This window comes from Oncorhynchus gorbuscha, linkage group LG17 (assembly GCF_021184085.1).
Source record: "Oncorhynchus gorbuscha isolate QuinsamMale2020 ecotype Even-year linkage group LG17, OgorEven_v1.0, whole genome shotgun sequence".
In the NCBI taxonomy this organism is placed as follows: Eukaryota; Metazoa; Chordata; class Actinopteri; order Salmoniformes; family Salmonidae; genus Oncorhynchus; species Oncorhynchus gorbuscha.
This window is the reverse complement of record NC_060189.1, coordinates 42275052-42292954: the sequence shown is the minus strand read 5'-3', so window position 1 is coordinate 42292954 and position 17903 is coordinate 42275052. Positions and strand designations below refer to the sequence as shown.

The 17903-nt window shown below is 41.8% G+C and overlaps 1 protein-coding gene across 4 annotated transcripts; it reads right to left on the bottom strand.

The window, feature by feature from the left end:
• Positions 1 to 34: 34 nt before the first annotated feature.
• On the bottom strand, positions 35 to 17206 carry LOC124002133 (forkhead box protein O3-like). 4 transcript variants are annotated; one of them, XM_046309429.1, is made up of 4 exons: positions 17056 to 17203; positions 16540 to 16669; positions 15786 to 16402; positions 35 to 3569 (listed from the first exon to the last, which is right to left on the bottom strand). In XM_046309429.1, exons 3-4 carry the CDS (start codon positions 16362 to 16364, stop codon positions 2205 to 2207), a joined length of 1944 nt encoding a protein of 647 aa, XP_046165385.1. In that variant the 5' UTR covers positions 16365 to 16402; positions 16540 to 16669; positions 17056 to 17203; the 3' UTR covers positions 35 to 2204. The 4 variants fall into 4 exon arrangements, with proteins under 4 accessions (XP_046165385.1, XP_046165387.1, XP_046165384.1 ...); XM_046309431.1 differs by having other exon boundaries at positions 15786 to 16665; positions 17056 to 17206; XM_046309428.1 differs by having other exon boundaries at positions 15786 to 16669; positions 16880 to 17194.
• Between the last annotated feature and the right edge of the window lie 697 nt (positions 17207 to 17903).

Genomic DNA, 17903 nt, shown 5'->3' with positions numbered 1-17903 from the left:
ATAAGAACAAGACACATTTTCAAGACGATTTTATAGTGTTTCACAAAGCTTTTATTTACATGCACCATTTCTTAGACCGACGTTACATCATCCAAAGTGGAAATACATAAGGAAATGCCAACAAAACATCAAGTAGAGTGATGTCATTTAGGACCAGCAAGGTTAATAAGATCATAGGTAGGCAGTGAGTGATCTACAGTACGAGAAATAATACTGCAATATTACTTTAATGATGATACTAAATGATTTCAGCATAAAACCAGCCAGTCAAATGGTTAATATCTAATCATCGTGAAACCAATCCAAGTACTGTAATCAAAATATGTTGTATCAGGTCTAAATCCATCTACATTTATTACATAGAACTCCTATGTCAGTAGCGTTAAGAATTACATCGATGTCATGAAAATAAGGAGTCATTAAAACTCCTAACATTTTCAATACAATAGCATAGGACACCCGTAAAGCTTGTACAATTTTATGTTGTGTATATCTTCACTTAATCCTATTCCATGTGAGAAATCGGCTCATTATATTCTTTTTGGGGCAATAATTTAAACAGAATGTTAAGAGTTTATTGCTGATTCTGTATGGATTGGGCCATTCAATAATCTGATATTTCAGGCTTTGCCTAAATGTCAATATTTAGCATCCAATGTACAAAAATAGGATTTTTGTAAGATGTAATTCCTCCGGCGTTCAAAATAAGTAAAAATACAAAGTAGATCCATTCTCATTGGATGAGATTGTAAACTTAACCCTTAGATTGACCCTTTTTTTGTTCTTACAAAGTTTCTTGGAAAACCACGAGTTCAATCCACTGTTAAAATGATCGTGACAGTCGTTTTGCCTGTAATATAGAATTTCACTTTATCCCTTATTTCGACTGAAGCGCGTGCTGAACAAAGTACAGTCTCAATGTTTTCGCTTATTGGATTTCTTGAACGTGGAAAAGATTTGTCAATATTCAAGAAGATATTGTACTGTTATTGTTCCCTACTTAAAAGCCATCTAAAATGGTATGCTACCATGCAACTGCCAGTGCATTTTATACAACGCTTTTCCTTAAAGGTCCTGCATGGTCAATCCAACATCTGCAATGGCTGTGCAGCATTCAGAGCTATGCGGCCTCCGCAGAAGTCAGAACATTCAAACTTCTTGCGCTTCGCAGAGCTGTTGGAAGTCGTCAAGGAAGTTAATATGTGTTTATAGAGCACCTTCCGCCCCCACGTACCGTCGACCAATCATGTCAATGCAGAGCCCTAAGTATTATTACAACATTTGGGAGGCGCACGGCGACGCCGCGCCGAGCTCGATTTGGCCTCTGCAAGCCTCCAAGAGGCTCTGCAATTGCGTCAAAACCTCCATACGGAGCATCTGGATCGCATTTCCAGAGCAATCATGAATTGCTATAAGGACTGACAATCAAGCAACACCCGGGCCTAATATTCATAAAGATTCCTAGAGTAGGAGTGCAGATCTAAAAGGCTAAACTGATCCTGTATCAGCACTCGTACTCAGAAACGCTTTATTGAATACAGGCCATGTTATAGTGCGGAGGTTGACATTGCAACTTTACAAAGCAGAGACTTCTCTCAGGAGTATTGAATACCAAAATCACCGAAGCAAATTAACCAAACATCACATACACACAGTACAATTAACGCCATGTGGTTAACCTTGCTTTTGATGACGTTAAACATTTATAAGCGAAATGTTTTACGATACAGGTGCATGGAATGGTTCTTCGATGCAAGGCGTTTCAAAGATACACAATTGCTTTTTTCCCCCTTATTTCTTTAGTCCTCTTTTCTGCTGAGAACATACCGGTAAAAGCATACAAAGCTGAATCAAGTATATACAAAATAATGGTAACATTCTCTGGAGCTTGTTAGATGTAAACAGGCAGTCAACCACACTGGAGTGACGGCTGGTTTGGCAAAAAAATATTGTGTTGGTTAATGTATAGTTAAGAAATATGACATGGGAAGCTGGGTAAGAATAAAATAAAATAAAAAAAACATTTCATTTTAATATCAGTGTTTACAAATCACCACATAAGGATAAATCCCTGAGACTTAAAATAAGTGTCTATTTCACATCTTAACTTCACATTGACTAAAATCCCACTGATAATACGGATGGTTCCTGTCTCAACTCCCAACACAGAGACTAAACAGAGCTCCACAGTCCTGGGCCTGTATTCACAAATCATCAATGCAGTCAGCGTCCATCAGCTCATTACGGATGATAGTGTCCATGTCACAGTCCAGGCTGCTGTTGAACACGTCCAAATCCAGATCGTCAGGGATGGGAAAGCGGTCTGGAGCGATCAACTGAAATGGGTTTTCAGAGGTGCTGTTGTTGGTACCAGAGCCACCAAGCTGCATAGAAGAGTTTCTACTGGGAGACGGTAGGTGCTGGAGAAGCTGCTTGGCCTGCTGGTCCAAGTCATTGCTTGAGCACAACACTTCATTGCTCGGTGTAGACAAGCCAGCCTGAGCCCGCCAACCAGGCATTAAGGAAGTCTGGGAATTCAGACCCGCAGCACCGTCCCAGTTTGATGACATCATAGGGTCCTTGCGAAGCAGCATGGCATTCCGCCGGGAATTCTGGGACAAAGTGACAGAGGCGCTGGCTTGTGACATCAGTGGGTCAGAGTGCGTGAGCATGATGTCGCTGACATGGCTGCCATGTGTCTCCAGGCTCAGCAGGTCCTGTAGGGCGTGGTGGTGGTTGAAACGAGAGGACAGGCAGGAGAAGGAAGCTTGGTGGTTCTCCTGGATGGTCTGCATGGGGGACTGGCGTAGGGAGGTCACTGAGGAGGACGGGGGGCTGAGCTGGAAGATGGAGATGGCAGACCCGTAGCTGCCGGAGGATGGGATGCCCAGACTACTACTACCACCTCCTGAACAGCTGAAGGTTAACACTGAGCTCCCCATCTGATTGGGTCCTCCGCTCTCCACCTCCTGCCCCAGGGGCTGCTGGGACGCCGTCAAGCTGATGTTGTCCAGAAGGTCGCCCATCAGATCGTCAGGGAGCCCATCATTGAGGTTCATAGTGAGGGCTAGGTCGGCCAGACCTAGGGGGCCGGTGGAGGGGGACAAACTGCTGGGACTGGAGTAGAGCATGGGGGAGAGGGGAGAAATGGAGTCGTCATCCAGCGCCTCGTCCAGCTCTGGGTTGGCCAGGATGGGGGAAAGGCGCCCGCTGATTGTGCTGGCGTTGGAGTTGGTGCGAGACCTGAAGTCCGTCCAGGCATCCAGTTCGTCGCTGCTGCGAGACGTGGGACTTCCTGTCCACTTGGACAAGCTAGAGGATAAGGATAAACTCTCGGAGCTGCCATCTTGGACGACCTGTAGGCCTAGAGATGCTTTCTTCTTGGCGGCGCGGCCTCGAGCACCTTTGATCAGCTTGTTGCTGTTGTCCATGGATACGGCCCGTCGTCGTGGAGCTTTGCCGCCTTTCCCGCCCTCCGGGTTGACCATCCACCAGGAACTTTTCCCCGTTCCTTCATTCTGCACCCGCATGAAACGACTGTGGAGAGACAGGTTGTGTCGGATGGAGTTCTGGAGAGAGAGGAAAGGGTTAGTTTTGTGTGACACTTTAACAGGAGTTTAATACAATATTGTTACGTGTTTAATTACAGTGTTACTACACAGATCTAAGAGAAACATTATATAAAAACACATTTTTGATGGAGAAAGAGCCCAATGCATGTGAATTTTTGCAGTATTGATTTCATTCCTGATGTAAATGTGTGGATTGTCTTTGATGTTAAAGATTATTGGTGGTAAAATTGCTCCAAAAAAAGCAGTTTTTATATGGAGGCTTGTGAAAAAATGTTTTTAACCTCTGTATAAAAAAAAAAATTACATTACATGTATAAAAAAAATTACATTACATTTTTTTTAAAGGCCTGTGCTCAATCATACATACACACTGGACATAAAGCTGAGAAGCAAAGTAAAGGGAGAAAACAATAATATACACACACTGGTTATTACACTGCAGTTATACAATGTGTGGGTCTTCTACTCAGAGAGACAGTATTCCACTGCAACTGTGACCTATTTTCTGTCTGCTGCTGTAAAAGGCCTAACAGATTTCCCTGGAGATATTCTCCACCGTGTAGCTTCTAAATGAAAAGGGCTGGAGTCTGTCTGTGCATTCAGGTTACACTAACAGGGAGTCCTGCCACAGAGCGAAGCAAAGGGAGAGCAGGGGAGAGGAGGAACCGCGGTAAGTCATCTCTGGGTATGCGGCACCAGGGATTGGAGAGGGGTGGGTTAATGAGAGATGTACGGATAAGTGTGAGTCCTAAGTCAAGGGTAGTCCTAAGTGCATCTACCATTTTGCCTAGCAAAATCTGATATGCACACGTCTGCCTACTATGCAAAGCTGGACATTTCTGTGATGTGAGATAGATCACTGTCCAAACCGGCCTATTCTTTCCTATGGGTCAGTGGGCTGTTTTGTCTTTATTTGAATATGGGTCAATGGTTTGGTCTGTTGACATCAAACTTCCCGAAAACCCCTCGGCCAGTGACTCGCTCCAAGCCAATTACATGGTTAAACTAAGCAGTGAAACACTTTAATCATCCAGTCAGGAGTGAAACATGCTTCTCTTTTCCGGCACTGTTAATGCATGACTCATCAGCCGTTCTTTTACTTATTGACTAGCCTGGCAGGGTTGATACGACTTTGCAACATGCCAACAACTGTGGGTATGACTATGGCTAGCTGTAAAGCTGGGAATTGGCAGGGACCTCATGATACAATATCACGATACCTACACTACCGCTTAAAAGTTTTAGAACACCTACTCATTCAAGGGTTTTTCTTTATTTTTACTATTTTCTACATTGTATAGTGAAGAAATCAAAACTATGAAATAATACATATGGAATCATGTAGTAACCAAAAAAGGTGTTAAACAAATCAAAATATATTTTATATTTAAGATTCTTCAAAATAGCCACCCTTTGCCTTGGTGACAGCTTTGCACACTCTTGTCATTCTCTCAACCAGCTTCATGAGGTAGTCCCTTGGAATGCATTTAAATGCATTTAGCAGGTGTGCCTTGTTAAAAGTTCATTTGTGGAATTTCTTTACTCCTTAATGCGTTTGAGCCAATCAGTTGTGTTGTGACAAGTTATACAGAAGATTTAGTAAAAGACCAAGTCCATATTATGGCAAGAAAAGCTCAAATAAGCAAAGAGAAGTGACAGTCCATCATTACTTTACTTTTTTGGTTAGTACATGATTCCATATGTATTATTTAATAGTTTTGATGTCTTCACTGTTATTCTACAATGTAGAAAATAGTAAAAATAAAGAAAAACCCTTGACTGAGTAGGTGTTCTAAAACGTTTGACCGGTAGTGTAGGTGCTGACATGACATGCACTGCGATTCTCAATGTACTGCGATTCTCAATGCACTGTGATTCTCAATGCACTGCGATTCTCAATGCACTGCGATTCTCAATGTACTGCAATTCAATACTGCCATTTAATATACAGCTGAAGCGTTTACATACACTTAGGCTGGAGTCATTAAAACTAATTTTTCAACCACTCCATAAACATATTGTTAACAAAAACTATATCTTTGTGCATGACACAAGTAATTTTTCCAACAATTGTTTATATACAGATTATTTAATTTATAATTCACTGTATCCCAATTCCAGTGGGTCAGAAGTTTACATACACTATGTTGACTGTGCCTTTAAACTGCTTGGAAAATACCAGAAAATGAAGTCATGGCGTTAGAAGATTCTGATAGGCTAATTGACATCATTTGAGTCAATTGGAGGTGTACCTGTGGATGTATTTCCAGGCCTACCTTCAAACTCTTTGCCTCTTTGCTTGACATCATGGGAAAATCAAAAGAAATCAGCCAAGACCTCAGAAAAAAATTGTAGACGTCCACAAGTCTGGTTCATCCTTGGGAACAATTTTCAAACGCCTGAAGGTACCACGTTCATCTGTACAAACAACAGTATGCAAGTATAAACACCATGGGACCACGCAGCCGTCATACCGCTCAGGAAGGAGACAAGTTCTGTCTCATAGAGACATTGGTGCGAAAAGTGCAAATCAATCCCAGACCTTGTGAAGATGCTGGAGAAAGCAGGTACAAAAGTATCTATATCCACAGTAAAACGAGTCCTATATCGACATAACCTGAAAGGCCGCTCAGCAAGGAAGAAGCCACTGCTCCAAAACCGCCATAAAAAAAGCCAGACTATGGTTTGCAACTGTACATGGGGACAAAGATCTAACTTTTTGGAGAAATGTTCTCTGGTCTGATGAAACAAAAATAGAACTTTTTGGCCATAATGACCATAGTTATGTTTGGAAGAAAAAGGAGGAGGCTTGCAAGCTGAAGAACACCATCCCAACCCTGTAGCACGGCGGTGGCAGCATCATGTTGTGGGGGTGCTTCGCTGCAGGAGGGACTGGTGAACTTCACAAAATAGATGGCATCATGAGGACGGAAAATTATGTGGATATATTGAAGCAGCATCAGTCATGAAGTTAAAGCTTGGTCGCAATTGGGTCTTCCAAATGGACAATGACCCCAAGCATACTTCCAAAGTTGTGGCAAAATGGCTTAAGGACAACAAAGTCAAGGCATTGGAGTGGCCATCACAAAGCCCTGACCTTAATCCCATAGAAAATTTGTGGGCAGAACTGAAAAAGCATGTGCGAGCAAGGAGGCCTACAAACCTGACTCAGTTACACTATCTGTCAGGAAGGAATGGGCCAAAACTCACCCAACTTATTGTGGTTAGCTAGTGGAAGGCTACACGAAACGTTTGACCCAAGTTAAACAATGCTACTAAATACTAATTGAGTGTATGTAAACTTCTGACCCACTGGGAATGTGATGAAAGAAATAAAAGCTTAAATAAAATCACTACTATTTTTCTGACATTTCACATTCTTAAAATAAAAGTGGTGATCCTAACTGACCTAAGACAGGGAATTTTTTACTAGGATTAAACTGAGTTTAAATGTATTTGGCTTAGGTGTATGTAAACGTCCAACTACAACTGTACAATACTGCCAAATATATTGCTCACCATGTCTGCTCCAGAGGGACAAGAGAGAGCCATAAGAAAATGAGTTGTGATCAGACATAGAAATAAAAAAGTGCTGGAAACATGCTGGCTCACCATTTTAAAAAGAAGATAGAGAACGACAAATTCCGGAGTAATGGCACAGATACAGCTGACTAGCGATAGCTAGATTTAACTACTTATTATTATCATCATCATCAATTATTTTTGATACTTGGAGTCAAGATATCGCAATACTCTGCTGTATCGATTTAGCTGATTAGGTTACACAAACCTACCGTATTCAGATTTAAATCTATACATTGTTGTATTATTGTTATTTTCACATGTATAATTGCAAGTAGAATGTGATCTCTATATTTTGATTTAAAAAAATATATTTTTGACCTTTATTTAACTAGGCAAGTCAGTTAAGAACAAATTCTTATTTACAACGACAGCCTACCCTGGCACAAACCCTGACGACATTGGGCTAATTGCGCACCGCCCTATGGGACTCCCAATCATGGCCAGTTGTGAGCCTGGAATCGACCCAGGGTCTGTAGTGACGCCTCTAGCAGTGAGATGCAGTGGGAGCCCAATATGCAGTGCTTTCTGTAAAAAGACAGAACTAAAAGCACCCACTGTAGCGCTCCCCTCCCCCACTCTGTCATACAACAGCAGCAGCCGGTAGCAGCCTTTGATCAAAGCCTCCTTGTGAACAGACCGACAAACCGACAGACAGACAAACCGACAGACAGACAAACCGACACAGACACCAGAATTCTGCCAGTCTACACAAAGCAACGCCAGATCCAGAGTAAACCGGCAGCACGCCTCTTCCCCCTCTATTTCTCACCCCGCTCACATCATCCCTGTCTCTCCCTCAGACACCCTCTATTTCTCCCTCCTATCAATCTCTCTCGGTCCCATCTCTCACTCCCTCTTACTGCTACACATTGACCTACATAGTTTCCAGTCAGCTGATTCTGATTCTTGTGCTCAGGCCACCAGCCAAAAAAAAAAAAATGGAGGTATGGAGCACAGCAGCCAATGGCAAGACTCCAATTGATTAAAAACAAACCATAGTAGGTAGACCCATAACACTGTACCAGGACAATAGCTACAGCAAAGGGTGCATTGTCGAGCAACCAGACATAATGCATAAATTCTGTAAAAAATAAGACTTAAACAAAATGTTTCAGGACAAATGTGCACTGAATAGGTAAGTTATGTATGGAACAAGTTGGGTTGACTGCAGGGCTAAATACAAGTATATTCAAGGTTGAACAGAAGCACTAATGTATGACATAAAACATAGCGTTATTATCAAAGTGGGAGCTGAATTACCCACTGTATAGATTGACAATTAGCCCCAAACCACTCTTCATAAAGGACATAATGCACCGACCTTGCCCCAGCTCAGCCGATACAGATAGACAACCTAAATCTTATATTCCTTAATGCCACACTGTCCTAATATGCAGACTAAACCTCTTCTTATGTGTACAGAGTATCAGTACACTACTGTACCTAACCTATAGAAACTAAGACCTAAATGGTGATCTCTAAAGCCATCAGCATGCTTCAGTTCAGCTGGAGGCAAGCCGAATTGTTGTTTGAAAAACTAGAAAAAAAGCGGCAATAGTACTGTTTGTCCATTTTGAGACGCCGTAGCCAGTATACACATCCTCAAAATAATTAGAATGAATCCAACTCAACACATCTGTCATTTTGACATTTTTGCTAAGATCTTAGCCACACACTTTTACATAACATGTTTGGGGCAGTATTTCTCAATTTAAAAAATCTCTCTTGTTGAATCACAAAGACTTTATTGAAGAATCCCTACTGTTGACCAATCACCGACGAAGGGTCATAGAATTCGGCAACCGACTTTGGCTTGCCTCAAGAAAAAAAATGCTGTGTGCCCGAACAGTCTAAAAAAACCTTACCGATGTCCAAAACTAACTAAAATGTCACAAAATTACATAACATACAGTGGGGAGAACAAGTATTTGATAACCTGCAAAATCGGCAGTGTTTCCTACTTACAAAGCATGTTGCGGTCTATAATTTATTATCATAGGTACACATCAACTGTGAGAGACGGAATCCAAAACAAAAATCCAGAAATTCACATTGTATGATCTTTAAGTTATTAATTTGCATTTTATTGCATGACATAAGTATTTGATCACCTGCCAACCAGTAAGAATTCCGGCTCTCACAGACCTGTTTCTTTAAGAAGCCCTCCTGTTCTCCACTCATTACCTGTATTAACTGCACCTGCTTGAACTAGTTACCTGTATAAAAGACACCTGTCCACACACTCAAACAGACTCCAACCTATCCACAATGGCCAAGACCAGAGAGCTGTGTAAGGACATCAGGGCTAAAATTGTAGACCTGCACAAGGCTGGGATGGGCTACAGGACAATAGGCAAGCAGCTTGGTGAGAAGGCAACAACTGTTGGCGCAATTATTAGAAAATGGAAGAAGTTCAAGATGGCGGTCAATCATCCTCGGTCTGGGGCTCCATGCAAGATCTCACCTCATGGGGCATCAATGATCATGAGGAAGGTGAGGGATCAGCCCAGAACTACACAGCATGACCTAGTCAATGACCTGAAGAGAGCTGGGACCACAGTCTCAAGAAAACCATGAGTAACACAATACGCCATCATGGATTAAAATCCTGCAGCGCACGCAAGGTCCCCCTGCTCAACCCAGCGCATGTCCAGGCCCGTCTGAAGTTTGCCAATGACCATCTGGATGATCCAGAGGAGGAATGGGAGAAGATCACGTGGTCTGATGAGACAAAAATAGAGCTTTTTGGTCTAAACTCCACTCGCTGTGTTTGGAGGAAGAAGAAGGATGAGTACAACCCCAAGATCACCATCCCAACCGTGAAACATGGAGGTGGAAACGTCATTCTTTGGGGATGCTTTTCTGCAGAGGGGACAGGACTTTTTTCAATGGCATATATTGCACTTTCTTCTCCAACACTTTTCTTTGCATTATTTAAACCAAATTGAATATGTTTCATTATTTATTTGAGGCTAAATTGATATTATTGAGGTATTATATAAAGTTAAAATAAGTGTTCATTCAGTATTGTTGTAATTCTCATTAAATTTTCAAAAATAATATCGGCCAATTAATCGGTTTCGGGGGGGGGGGGGGGGGGTGTTGGTCCTCCAATAATCGGTATCGCATTGAAAAATCATAATCGGTCGACCTCTACTATTGATGTTCTGTATTATGTTTCATGTGGACCCCAGGAAAAGTAGCTGTTGCAACAACTAATGGGGATCCTAATAAAATACCAAATATCTACATGGAGATATTATGGATAACAACATTTTTGTCAAACAATGATCATCAGGGCCATGTCCGAATACCATACTTAAAACTGCATACTATTTACTCATCAGCGCATACTATTTAGCGCGTACAGTTTAGTAAAAAGTATGCAGTATGCCACAACACAGTAGCGGCTTCTGATTGGCTTAGGAGGGGAGGGGCCGAGTGCGGTTGAATTTTGCCATTAACCAGCCTAAACTCTGAATAGAATAGGTTAGTTACAGGCCTCAGGCTGCCTACAACATTTGACCTACACCGTAGTAGACCATATAGCCCATGTATCCCGTTTAAAAAGGGCTGAAGTCAAACAGATCAGTTCCATTTCGACATATTTAGTGAAACCAAAGTGCTATAACATATAAATGAAATCAAATAGCCTAGTACACACACCAAAACTTGGACAGCAACATAATAAACTAACACACTAATGTTTGGGAAGGAGATCAAAATGATCCATAAACTAAATAGGTAGAGACAACAAAACTAAAACAATCCTCATGTTCAACTCAAAAGCAGCCATTTCCCGACAGATTCAGAAATCAAAAGATGGTTTAGTATTTCATTTTAAAGCTCTGACGAAAGCCAAGGGAACAAATAACACTTCAGTGAGAAACTAGTAATCCACTTTGGGATTTGTAATTTTATTTTTTAAGAACGTTTCCAAAGATGCAATAGTTGTGATCATTTTAAGGAGAACAAAAACTACTTAGCCTACATTTGAAAACCACCAAAAGAAGCGTTGAGCATCTTCCCAATTAAGTAGCCTAGTTTTGTTGTTTGCTACTTGAAGAGAACTTGCAGCCCACCTCTTCCAATGCAATGTGGAAAAGTGTCCATCAAATTCTACTAGACGACGAGCCGGAATGAGTATAAAATCCTGGGATTTAAACCATACTCGATTTTCGAAATGTCACATAGTATTAAAACATTCTATATTTGCATACTGAGAATGCGTCATTGCGTTGTTTCCCGCTATTAGTTGATTTTGGTAGCGCATCCCCATATCTAAATGATCAGCTGTTGTCAAAGCCGAAACGAGTATGACGTCCAGGCATTAACAGTATACTTGATTCTCAACATGTTGTATACGATTAAGCTTTATTTTTTTGCATATTCAAACAGCCTACTATTGAGGATGCAAATATGTATTCAGACACGGCCCATGTCATCAGAATAAGACCCTGGTTCTTGATTTATTGTTATAACTATGATCATTATCATAGTAATGATCTTAGTGGGGTTGCGGTCCAAGGCACTGCATCTCAGTGCTAGAGGCATCACTACAGACCCTGGTTCGATTCCATGCTGTTATCATAACCGGTCGTGACTGGGAGTCCCATAGGGCGCCGCACAATTGGCCCAGCGTCTTCCGGGTTAGGGTTTGGCCGTCGTAAATAAGAATTTGACTGACTTGCCTAGTTAAATAAATGTTAAATAAAAATAAAACACAAAAATTTAAATTATTCCATTTCTGTAGACCCACAAACATCTATCCAACAGTTGCACAGGATTACAAACCTAGACTATTTATATTTCCAGACCTCTTTTTTCCATTTAAATCCAGCAAAGCTGAAGCTTTCATTAGACTCGATTCCATGACGGATGGATTGGTTTTCCAGGCCAAACTAATCCCCAGAATCAAACGGACGCAAGAGACAACAGACCAGAGAGAGCCCTTTTGCAAGACCAAAATTATAGGCTTAAAGGGATAGATATTTCAGGATTTTAGCAATGAAGACCTTTATCTACCTCCCAAGACTCAGATGAACTAATGGATACCATTTTTATGCCTCTGCATCCAGAAGGAAGTTGGAGGCAATTTTGTGAGCCAATGATAACTAGCTTAGCGCAAAGACTGGAAGTCTTCGGGTACAGCTAGTATGCCACCAGTCTTGGTGCTAAGCGAGCGCTAACGCTAGTTAGCATTGGCTCGCGAAACTACCTCCAACTTCCTTCACAGCCAAAATCCTGAACTAATCCTTTTAACCACCAGGTTATAAGGGCACTAAAAGAGAGGCCTCTGATGAGAGGGACTATCTGAACTAATGAATACGCCTCATGAAAAACAATACTAATAAAATGGGAAAAGGTGGATGAAGAAGTCTCAACTCGGGAGAAATTAAAGAAAAATAACTACCTTCATTGGCTGTTGAGGCCAGGTAGTGGGGTCTTTTGTTTTCATCCTCAGCTGTATGCATCCATTTTAAATAATCAATGGCTATCATTCACCATCTACCATCACAATGAATAGCCCATCATTGGGTGCATCCCAAATGACAGCCCAATCCCTACATACTGTAGTGCATTGCATATGACCAGACCCTACGGGACCCGAGTAAAAACAAATGCACTATAAAAGGAAATAGGATGCCATATGGGAAACAAATGTGTTTAACTGCGCCTTTGTTCTGATCGTGTTACTGAAAACTGCTGTAATAAATCAACTCAGATCAAAAGGACACCATAACATAAAAATTGGTCACCCTAAATGTGTTTTAATTTAATACATTTTTTAAATTTTCAACTGCTGACAAATATTCCTTTACAAGAAAAGTGTTTGTTGTAATTTGTTGCACTGAGCAGAGATCCCCTGCAGGCCAGAGGGCCTCTTCTACATGCAAGTACTCTGATAAGACGGTGGCAGTCAGAGGAACTCTCCACTCAGTGTTACAGTACGAGTAGCGTAAAGTGAAACTGAACAATTCGGTTTGAACCCAGGCTGACAGTATATAGCCTAAGTCTCCTAAACCAGAGCCATAGTGTAGGTCTATATGGTTCTGTCCTAAACTCGAGACAGCATCTGATTGCCCAGCTTTCTCTGAATGGTCTTCATCAAGAGGGCTGAATGACAATGTAGGTATCCATCTGCTTCTATTACAGCACTGTCATAGGCCGGGTGACAGGAGTGGTGTTGGCTGCACTCAGGAGGAGCCTCATGCAAAAGTGATATCTGCATGGGGCGTCCCTTGTTTCTATCAGGCAGCCACACACTTTCCAATCCCAGCTGGTTATCATTTTTTTGTATGCTTTGTAATTCCAGAAAATGTCCATAATATATCTGCCGCTGATTAGTGGAATGATATTGTTTTACAGTATTACTTACCCACAATTGTTCGCTCAATTTCAGTTTATGTGAGAAACCCTCCACTATGCAGTGCTTGGTATCATTGTACCATCTAAATCGCTGTGAAATATCTTTTCAATAACAAAAAATATATAGTTTTTATAGTTGTCAAAATTGGTTGGTTTCAGTTTTGGTGCACCAGTTTCAAACTGTAAAAACGATATTTGTTACTGAAAATATATATTTCACAGCGATTTAGATGGTACAATGATTTTTATTTTATTTATTTTTTATTTCACCTTTATTTAACCAGGTAGGCTAGTTGAGAACAAGTTCTCATTTACAACTGCGACCTGGCCAAAATAAAGCATAGCAGTGTGAACAGACAACACAGAGTTACACATGGAGTAAACAATTAACAAGTCAATAACACAGTAGAAAAAAATGGGCAGTCTATATACAATGTGTGCAAAAGGCATGAGGAGGTAGGCGAATAATACAATTTTGCAGATTAACACTGGAGTGATAAATGATCAGATGGTCATGTACAGGTAGAGATATTCGTGTGCAAAAGAGCAGAAAAGTAAATAAATAAAAAACAGTATAAAAACAGTATGGGAATGAGGTAGGTGAAAATGGGTGGGCTATTTACCAATAGACTATGTACAGCTGCAGCGATCGGTTAGCTGATGTTTGAAGTTGGTGAGGGAGATAAGTCTCCAACTTCAGCGATTTTTGCAGTTCGTTCCAGTCACAGGCAGCAGAGTACTGGAACGAAAGGCGGCCAAATGAGGTGTTGGCTTTAGGGATGATCAGTGAGATACACCTGCTGGAGCGCGTGCTACGGATGGGTGTTGCCATCGTGACCAGTGAACTGAGATAAGGCGGAGCTTTACCTAGCATGGACTTGTAGATGACCTGGAGCCAGTGGGTCTGGCGACGAATATGTAGTGAGGGCCAGCCGACTAGAGCATACAAGTCGCAGTGGTGGGTGGTATAAGGTGCTTTAGTGACAAAACGGATGGCACTGTGATAGACTGCATCCAGTTTGCTGAGTAGTGTTGGAAGCCATTTTGTAGATGACATCGCCGAAGTCGAGGATCGGTAGGATAGTCAGTTTTACTAGGGTAAGCTTGGCGGCGTGAGTGAAGGAGGCTTTGTTGCGGAATAGAAAGCCGACTCTTGATTTGATTTTCGATTGGAGATGTTTGATGTGAGTCTGAAAGGAGAGTTTGCAGTCTAGCCAGACACCTAGGTACTTATAGATGTCCACATATTCAAGGTCGGAACCATCCAGGGTGGTGATGCTAGTCGGGCATGCGGGTGCAGGCAGCGATCGGTTGAAAAGCATGCATTTGGTTTTACTCGCGTTTAAGAGCAGTTGGAGGCCACGGAAGGAGTGCTGTATGGCATTGAAGCTCGTTTGGAGGTTAGATAGCACAGTGTCCAATGACGGGCCGAAAGTATATAGAATGATAAGAACTGAAATTGAGCAAACATTAGAATTTTTGCAACCAGGAAATGAAAGCGATTTCCACTAGATAACACAGCCACAAAGTCAAAACAGCTTTTCTCAGTTTGACAACATATGCCAATCCAGCGGGAGAACTCAATTGGCAAAAATCACAGCCAATGTGTAGCACCTATAAGAACACTATGACCTCAGGCCATATAACCCCAGGAATGACAGGAAATTAGCTTTAAAATGCATATTGTTCACTCTACCCCATGGCAAAATGTGTAGAATTGCAGCAAACCTGATTTAAAAACTAAAACATTTTATCTATGTCCAGTGTAGAATTGCAGGAAATATACCCTAAAAACAATAGTTATTTATTTTATCTCCGCTGTCAAGAGGGGGGCACTACTCGCAACAAATTTCACGTGGGGCCCTGAAAAGGCTAGGGCTGGCTCTGACTACATGTGTGGATGTGGGTAAGTAGACCCGCAAGCCACTTGCGGCTCCTAATGCGTTGAGCTTTTGTGGCCCCCACCCCTATCCCTGGTCAATATGGAGGAAGACGTCACACCAAAAAAACATACTGTGGTCCTTGGTATGTGTGTGTTTGAATACCCCGAGTGTGTCCCCTCACTACAATATGTACAGTATGTAGCCTACCTAAAACACATCAACTCCAAGTGAAAGCCTTGTATATCTTTATCAATTCAGATGCCCCCTGCAGATGACAGTACACACTAAGAACACATGGGCTAACTCACACAGCCTTTGTTACAGTGTTATTACTGAAAGCATCATCCCATATCAGTGATGTCACCCTGCTGCTCACCTTCCAGCCTGCAGAGCTGTTGCTGTCTCCTTTGTCCTTGAAGTAAGGGACAGACCTCACCATCCACTCATAGATCTGGGATAATGTCAGCCTCTGGTCCGGGGAGCTCTCTATGGCCTGGGTGATGAGGTCCGCATAGGAGTAGTTCCCCCAGGCATTCCTCCTAGCTGAGGACTTCCTAGGTTGGGAGGCCAGGCCATTGAGAGCTGAGACAGCATGCGTCTGTGTGGACAAGGAGGACCCATCGACGTCATTCCCCTCCTCTTTGGAAGTGGGGTTTAGTACTTCTTCCTTAGTGGTGGTGGTGAAGCACGGGTGTTTAGAAGAGTTCTTTGTGTTCTGATGTATGGCTATGCCACCATTCACATTATTGACAGTAAACGAACTAGAGCTGCTGGGTGCTGTGACATCATCATCCTCTTCCTCGGGAATGATGTCATCGTTTGATTCGGGCTTCCCTGCATTGGACTCTGGTCGAGGCAGAGGCCAGGTGCAAGACCTTGGTCGTTTCTGGGGCTCAAAGTCTGGATCGATGTCAATATCCTGAGAGAGTGGTTCTTTGTGTGATACTTCAGCCATATTCCCCTCCTTGGTTTCTTGCTTGTATTCGGTATACACTGATCAACAAAGTTGCATTCCATTAATAATAGGCTATTATTCGTTTGGTTATCATGCATAATATTAGCAATCAATCACCAGACTAATTTAAAGCATGTATAATGAATCAAATGTGTCCAAGGTCCACATTCCACACCTCCAGCTGCTGATAGAACTCCACGTGCGTCCCGTCCCCGTCGACTGTCTTTTCTCTGATGATCGCAGCAACTTGATCGTGCGATTCAAAAGGCCATTGTTTCATGTGCATGTATTACTGCAGCGTCTGTCTGTAAACAAATTGATTTGTTATACATACGGCATTTTAAGTGATACAACAGAATTCCATCACCTATCTTGGGAATGGCGTGTAGCGCACCCTCTAGAATAACGTTAGCTAGCTACTGTATACAATCAACAGCGTTCCGTGTTTGTTTACTATTTCCAATATGCAGGTTAAAAAATTTTTTAAATAGCTCGCTAGCGATAAGAATCCACACCTTCACATTCCAAATGGGGCTGCCATCTTGACCATTTCCTTTCCAAATCCTTTATTAACCGTGTAGCTATGAGGAGCACCGCCGAGAGCTTTCATTCCCTGCCTCCAGTGAGCTACTGGTTACCATCGAGAAATTATTTTCAGCGTTTGCAACAAATGAAGAGTCCAGCTACTTACACAATGTTGCATGTCGAATTAATAAAACATTCGCTCTGCCTGTGATTCTGCTCCCTCTCCTCATCCCGAGCAGCGGTGCACACCACAAGCACAACCTCCAAGGCCATCTCCAGCTGGCTACTAATACTGTAGTCCCAGATGAAAGAAAAGACCTGCCCCCTGGATTGCATTGAAGGAATCGGAGTTAAAGTGACACGCTCACTCTATTGCATCATATTGATAGGTTGAAACATTTCAAGTAAAGGCAACATACCAAGACATTTAATACAATAATTATGCATAATTACAAAAGGTACTTACTTAGTATTTCAAATAATAATTATAACACTATTATAATCATGGAAGGCAAAATTACACGTGGTACTACACAGTAAAGATATATATATATATATATATTGTATAGAAAAGTATGTCCAAATTATTGGATTCGGCAATTTCAGCCACACCCGTTGCTGACAGGTATATAAAATCAGACACAGCCATGCAATCTCCATAGACAAACATTGGCAATAGAACGGCCTTACTGAAGAGCTCAGTGACTTTCAACGTAGCAGATAGAATGCCACCTTTCCAACAAGTCAGTTTTTCACATTTCTGCCCCGGTCAACTGTAAGTGCTGTTTGTATTTATTAAGGATCCCCATACTCTTCCAGTGGTCATACGCAACTTTAAATATTACATGACATTTCATAAGACTTTATACAATACATTAAGTGTTCCTTCGGGCCACTACTCTACCATCAAATATCTACAATACCTGTTATTGTGAAATGGAAACGTCTAGAAGCAACAACGGCTGAGCCGCAAAGTGGTAGGTCAAAAAACAATTCCAAATGGGAGTGCCGGGT